At 43.4% G+C, this 7,543-nt stretch overlaps 1 protein-coding gene across 1 annotated transcript; it reads left to right on the top strand.

Moving 5' to 3' along the window:
* Positions 1-2,999: 2,999 nt before the first annotated feature.
* LOC129618109 (protein 5NUC-like) lies at positions 3,000-7,275 on the top strand. Its single transcript, XM_055532981.1, has 14 exons — positions 3,000-3,039; positions 3,156-3,368; positions 3,469-3,626; positions 3,735-3,844; positions 3,895-4,012; positions 4,060-4,133; positions 4,233-4,387; positions 4,434-4,593; positions 4,648-4,963; positions 5,027-5,146; positions 5,223-5,381; positions 5,621-5,764; positions 5,896-6,004; positions 7,244-7,275. Exons 1-14 carry the CDS (start codon positions 3,000-3,002, stop codon positions 7,273-7,275), a joined length of 1,908 nt encoding a protein of 635 aa, XP_055388956.1.
* The last annotated feature ends 268 nt before the right edge of the window (positions 7,276-7,543 follow it).

Consider the following 7,543-nt stretch of genomic DNA (forward strand, 5'->3'; position numbering starts at 1 on the left):
TGAAGCACAACATTTAATAAACTATGAAAGGCATGAGTTGTTTCTGGGGTGTTTGAATTTGAAGGATGCTTAGAGTGTCTTCCCTTTTTTCTTCTTTTTCCGCCTTTCACTTTGTTCTTCATTAATCAACTCTTTTTTCAATTCTTCATATTTTCGCCTTCCCTGTTTCTTTTGATCGTTTTTTCCCACTCGCTTGGTTTTATCTTCTTCAATTTCAGGTGTTGCATTTTTCACGAGCCACGATCTCCAGCCATGCAAGGGAACGTAACGAAGTAGTTTCCGTCTCTTCGGCTTTGGAGTTTCTTGAATTCCTCTCTGGCTTGGATGTTTCGGTTTTGTCGTCTCCAGACTTTTCGCTATTTGGTACCTTCAACGGCGTCATCTCTGGCTTTCCAAAAGAAAGGCACATTTCTAATGAAGGGGTTCTTTCAGTTGAACAGCTACGGATGGACTTGGTATCAGACCCGACAGTCAAATACGGGGAGGAGAGATGCTGCAAGCGAAGCTGTCGTTGAATCTTCAGTTGAGTCAAATAGCGCTTGTAATGGAATGTCGTTCTTCTTTGTGTTTCAACCATTTTCCGACCAGCGATTTCGTAACAATGATGGAAGGCTTCAACAATTGCAGGCAGACCCGATGCAACCACATTTGAACATTTGTTATTCATTAATGCTTCCAAATCCAGCAATTGCAGTAATTAAGCGGACTAAAATGTACATATTATAACGGGAAATATGAGCCACGGGGGATTCGCGACAATTTCCAATGATTCTCTTCATCAAGACCGCTAATAGAACATTTGTCGTTTTCGCTTCAACAAAAAATACAACTTGATGGAAGTCCTCCTTCATCGCCTCCGGAGACGACCGAATCGCGTCGTCGTCGTTTCGTTTCGGAAGATGAAAAAAGAGTGACGTGATGAGAGTCTTTCGTTTCATCGTCTTCTGAGTCGCCAGTGTAACAAATGATTTCAATGACGGGTGGAAGATTGAGAGGAAAAACTAGGATCCTTTCCCAATGCAGCGATTCCTCCTCTGCCGTTTGATTGTCGCCTTTTTTGTCAGATGCTATTGACTCAACGTCTTGTCGAGCTTTCTTTTGATTAACACGAAGAATTGCTTGAAAGACATCCGCGTAGTCAAAAGGAAGACACTCTGCCATAACGCGAGAAAGTCCATCCGTATTATTGGATGAAAAATCGGTTCAAACGCTCTCCAATCATGAGAAGCTCCAGGCGGTCGGAGTCTCGCTGGTTTCGGAGGTTGATGGACATCTCGCTGTTTTTGTCGTGAAGGCGGACGGATTGGCGTCTCTAAGGGGATTTCCATAATTTGTCCAAAATGTTGATAGATCTTAAGATGAGGAGGAATGTCATGGAAATGTAAATGATGGTGACGGGGTATACAAAAAAGTTGACTTGACGCGTCCGATAGTCGACATTTGATATCGCTAGATTCAGAGCCTGACTCCTCACTCATCGATGCTGCGTGCGAATCGTCACCACCAGGCTCACTGACCTCAATTCCATTGGTGTCAGAAAAATCCTTAGAAGATTTTGGCGAATCAGGAGAGGGGAGATCACCGGAGCCTTCAACAGCTCGAAGCTCAAGACTATCGCTTAACCATTTAACAACCTTCTCATTCGCTTTTGTCGTTTCATCAGCGACTCGTTTTTCTTTTCGTCGTTCGACAACGGGTTTTGGTTTCTGATGGAACCAAGCCGGACTAACGCGAAAACTTGGATCATCAAAACGGGAATAGAGTCGAATTTTTTAGCAACGCAGTATCCTTCTTGGCTAAATATCCTCTTTGTACAAGATTCCGAGGTGCGAAATCTTTTATCACCTGGGGGCCGCAGAGTGTCGCATTGAAAAGTGTGATGGTGGGCTCACTGTAGATGGCGTTAAGTGGGACAAAGACGTCAACCCCCACTTCACTAAACTCCCATTTGGATCATAGAAGTTGATTAGTGTTACTTCATAGAAGACTACAGGAACGACCCATCGAAGGGCCTGACACACGAATCCAAATCCACCAGACGTTCTACAGACACAAATTCCGATGGAGGAGCGTTGTTGACCATCGAGTGACATTTGATTGTTACGGATAGGCGCAGGGTCGCTCTCAAATTGGACGGTTGTATCTGGGGGGCCGTTTTCCCTGATTGTGAACTTGGTTGTCGAAAGTCGACGGGATTGCAACAGAACGGACATTCGCGGATTGCTGCTGGTGAAGGACTAACGCTAATGACGACAGCGATTTGCGTGGATGAGCCAGAACGCTGTTTGCGATGTTTTTTAGTCGGCGACTCATCAGAATCGAAGCCTGAAGAAAAAATCATTTAGAAACGTTAAAAACGTCACAAATCTATCGACTGTGAGTCAGTTACAATCAGGGCCGATGTGGGGCCACCCTCATGATCATGGATGCGATGCTTATAAAGGTTGAAGTACCTTTTGCTTTGATCGTGGCTTGGCATTGAAGATTTTTACCGAACGACATCACGGGACCAGTTGCACATTTCTTGCTCAAAAAATCTTCAATACAAAATTCCAATTCACAAGTCCATCTTGAGTCCTCATTCGCCACAAATAACGCGGAGGGATAATAATCAGTCAATAACTCAAAATCAGGAAGTGCTTCGAGCGATGGATGGCGAAATCCCGTCGAACCAGTTCGTGTTGAGCTCGGATTGCCTGCCATTAGCGGAAACTGGTGAGGATCCCAAAGTCCCACAAGAGTAAATTTGTCGATAGTGGATTCTCGAGTGACAAATCTTGTATGTTACAACAGACAGCCTTGTTCCCTAAATCGATAGACCAAAAAAGCGCAGCCCTCTATAGTTTCCGTGTCGATAACAAAACGGCGAGTTCGTCTGGGGATTTCGACTTCTGTGATTTCCTCGTCGATGGCTTTAAAGCTTCAAAGGACCAGGTCGCATAACGCATGCTTACATCAGAGGGACTAGGACATCTTCGCGGGTCCTGCTTTCTTGAGAAATGTCCAAAGCCTCTCCGAATATCGAAACCATTCCCGAAGGTAATAAAGAACATTTCGAATGAGTCGTTTTTACAACAAATGCGTCGAATGAGTGACGCTTGCACTTTAGATCTTTTGAACCTCCACGTCTGCACACAAACTCTCTCATTTCCCAGATGAAGAAACGGCATCCCCATTCGTGGCGCCTAGTCCCTCCGTCGAATCTTCTGTTGCATCCGAGTACAAGCGTAAAGGGTCAATTGTGTTGAAGCAATATCCAACAACAGCATTCAGAGAAGTTTGCTCATTTGGATTTACAGGCGAAACATATTATGATTATGATAAGGGACTCGATCCAGATCATCCCATTGTTATCATTCATTTTAATGGTACGAGTAGATGGTGTGTGCTTCTCATTTTATTCCTTTCGACATCATTGTCCCATTTTGTAGTTCGATATCCATCATTGTCCCATTTTGTGTTTCTCAGATGTTTATAATATTGAATCACAATCTGATGGAAACGGTGGAATTTCTCGCTTCATAACAGCCCTGCGACAATTTGCTGACTCAAATCCTCTTATTCTTTTTTCTGGCGATGCTTTCAATCCCTCTTTCGTGTCGACGTACACAAAAGGAAGACACATGGTAAGACCAATTTGGACGTTTCTGGCCACATGCCAAGCATTCGACTTTCTAGTTGCATCTTTGGTGCCGTGCGTTTTTTTCACATGCTCATTTTTTATTCTTTAATAGGTCCCTTTTCTGAATATGCTTAAAATTCATACTGCTTGTGTTGGAAATCATGATCTCGATTTCGGCGTTGATCATCTTGAGTATCTCATGGGATCAACACGATTCCCTTGGTGTGTTATGTTTAATTGAAGTCCACACGTCAATTGATGATGGTTTGCAGGTTATTGTCAAACATTTTTGATGCTTATAACTCTGATCGCCCATTGGCTGGTGCAAATTTATATCGATTATTCGAATGGCAGGGACATCGCATCGGAATGATTGGACTCGTAGAAGAGGTAAATTGAGAGATACACACGCTCATTTTCCATTTTGGGCAATGCAGGAATGGACAAAAACATTGTCTCAAGTCAATGAGGAGGATATTATCTACGAAGATTACGTTGTCGCAGCAAACAAGTAGGAACAAAGATTGTTGAGGTATTCGCTGTGGAATGATATTTTTGCATTTTGATTCTCCGAACTTACTTTCCATTTTATTTTTGTTTGTTTTTTCAGATTATCAAAATTACTTCGATCCAAGGAATGTGAATTAATTATTGCATTAACTCATATGAGAGCACCAAACGATGAAAGACTTGCGCGCGAGGCTGAAGATATTGATCTAATCCTTGGAGGGCACGATCATGAATATTTTGGAGGAACGCAAATTGGTGAGAAAGTGTTACCAAGCAATTGATTCAATTCCTGCCCGTTTAGGAAACAGTATTGTTTGTAAAAGTGGAACAGATTTCCGGGAGTTTTCTGCGCTGACGATCTATCCTGGAGTTAAAACGTCGAGCCGCCTTCGCAGCGACAGTGCGACGTCACAACATCTCGTTTCAGGCGATCGATCTGGTGGTGCGTACTTGATGCCACGGTACGCCACGTTCGACATCAGCCAGTATTCATTTGCTGTTCCTGAGATTTTCAGATTTTGCGGGGGGTCCATTGTTGAATGGGAATGCATTACGGTGAATCAATCGACATTTGCTGCGAATCGTCATGTTGATAAACTTGTGGATAAGTATATCGCTGAGCTGGGTCGCCATATGGGAAAGCCATTGGGGGAGAATCGCGTTCCCTTAGAAACTCGGTTTCCAATTATTCGCACACAAGAAACAAACTGTGGCAACTGGTTGGCTGATTTGATGAAAGTTAACACAAGGGCTGATGTTGCCTGTCTTAACTCTGGGACTGTTCGATCCGATTGCATCTTTCAGCCGGGAACATTATGCATACGAGATCTTGTAAGTCATGAAGATACTTGCTGCAGATTCCAACGTTTTCCAAAACCTCCTATTCTTTCGCAGGTTGCGATGCTTCCGATGCCAGACGAACTTGTCGTTCTTGAAGCGCCAGGATCTGTTTTGAAGCAGATGATGGAAGTCTCTGTGTCCCAATTTCCGAAAACGGAGGGACGCTTCCTTCAGGTACGCATGACATCCGAGTATCACAGGAAATCATTAAGGGCGACTTTTGGATTTCTCTTCCTTTACTCTTCCGTAGATTTCCGGTTTCCGATTTCAATTTGATCCTCGTCAGCCTGTCGGTAGTCGCGTCACTTCCATTGATCGCGAAGTTGTTGATCCAACTACGGGAAGATTCGTTTTCCGTTCACTCGATGAAACGGAGATTGTTCGAATTTGTACGAAAGCGTATCTTGCGGTGAGATGGATCTCCATTATATAGTACATACACATATATGCATTTTGTGTATATGTAGATCTCTTATATATGTCTATATATAGCTCTAGTACACATGTATATATATAGATCTAGTTCATATGTGTATATAGATCTAGTTGATATGTGTATATAGATCTAGTTCATATGTGTATATATAGATTTTTTATATGTGGGTATGTATGTTATGAGTATATATTCGATTCTTCTTTTGATTACAGGATGGTAAGGATGGATATGACTGTCTGAAGGGCTTGAAGGTTGTGATGGATTCTGAATCGACTCCTAATCTTCCCACGATGGTCCAAAATAGTTTCTCTCTTGCTGCAATGGCGAGCGGTTTAAGAAAACCTCGCAACACATCAGTACGTTCCCAAGTATCGATGCATTCTTTCAACATGGGATGATTCCATATCCCTTGCATGCGTTAACATCAATAGAAACCGTACACGCTGAGCTCATTGTCGTTCTCTGCTAAATGACTCTTTTCTGATAGACACTTCGTCGCGTTGATACGTTCAAAGCAATGAGCGAAGATCAACAGCAACATTGCTGCGGAATGACGATGGGGGTGAGTGTTGGACTTCAGATCATGTATGAAGAATGTATGTTTCAGGAAAATGGCATCTGTAAGCTCAGCTGCCTTGTAGATGGCAGAATTATTAACCTGGCTGAAAGGGCTAATTGACCTGTCACAAACTAGAGTCTTTTTCTTATGATGATGAAGGGGGTAAACCGTTTTTAATGTATTTTTAGTGGTGAGTGAGTGCATCTGGAAATTTCAATGAACTTGAATACAAATATTGATTGCGTCACTTTAATAGCATGCAAGACAATCAACTCAAGTTCCTGCTCATCTCTTCCATTGAGCGAAGAAGAACTGACTGATGGAAACGTGTTTCGACTCCTCAGGTTGATTGTGTGAATTACGTGAGCTACAACAGCAACCAATCCAACTGAAGTTAAGGCGATTTTCTGAGTCATCGTCATCAGAGCCAAAGAGAATTGCACTGCTGCACTCCGAGAGAATTGCACTCCCATTGCTGCACTCCGAGAGAATTGCACTCCCATTGCTTCAGTGAGAGAGAATTGCACTGCCATTGCTTCAGTGAGAGAGAATTGCACTCCATGTGAATTAAGGTTGACGCTGGAACACAGAGGAGACGCGAAGTACACGTAGAGCATATGTGATGTTTTCTAGGAGTACCTAGGCTGCTACGTCACCCCACCTCATAAAGCATTAAACTCCACCAGCCACTCACTGGAGTGGTCCTGAAGTGCAGCTCAGCCTCACTTGATGTCATTCTCAGTGCGAAAGACGTTCAGAAAAAAAAGGTTGTGTCTGTTCGCGGTGGTGTATGAGGAAAACGAGAGAACAGAAAAGGCAACCTAGTTTGAGTCGGTCGACTATGGGGGGATGCGTTGTGCAGTGCACCGGGGCTTCAAGCTAGCTGTTATCTCGTCTCGAGATCCGCCTCCAACCTGCATGTCACTGACTGATATCACGACCAGGCACTCTCCTGGTAGCGACAACGGCTCCTTGAACCTGTTTTTCGTTCCATGGAGCGAACTGAGACACATGGAGCAGAATTGTTGAATTATACTCACTTCATTGTCATGACTGGCTAACTGAGCAGCTCACTTTCATGACTGGCTATCTGAGCAAGACCTCTAGGTTTGAGGTACTAAAGTGAGTGGTGACAAGTTTGGCATGTCTTCCATATGTATTCAAGAAGATACAAGCATGCAAGATGTTCTCACGCCCAAGTGCGTGTCAGACAGTCGTTCGACCTATCGTTCGACGCGAAAAATTGCAAAGAGTCATAGTTCATTTTGTTATGCAGCTCATTTTCATGACTGGCTAACTGCTCATTGACATGACTGGCTAAGTGAACACATGCTGGCTGAGCAGCAAAGACGATGAAGACGAAACATTAAAGACTAGAGACGAAAGATGATGTAGACTAAGCAGAAAATTTATTTAACCACTGACGAATGCGGTGTTCGCTTGGCTCTTTCATTCCTTTCTTTCTTCTATAGATGTGAAGCACTTTGAAGTTTCCTTGTTGCGCGAACAAACTTCTTCGAGCACTTTGGTACCACCTCTTTTAGTGATTTACGAATTGCTGCGCTTGCTGAGACCT

Source organism: Condylostylus longicornis, unplaced genomic scaffold (assembly GCF_029603195.1).
Source record: "Condylostylus longicornis isolate FDR11 unplaced genomic scaffold, ASM2960319v2 ptg000730l, whole genome shotgun sequence".
NCBI lineage: Eukaryota > Metazoa > Arthropoda > Insecta > Diptera > Dolichopodidae > Condylostylus > Condylostylus longicornis.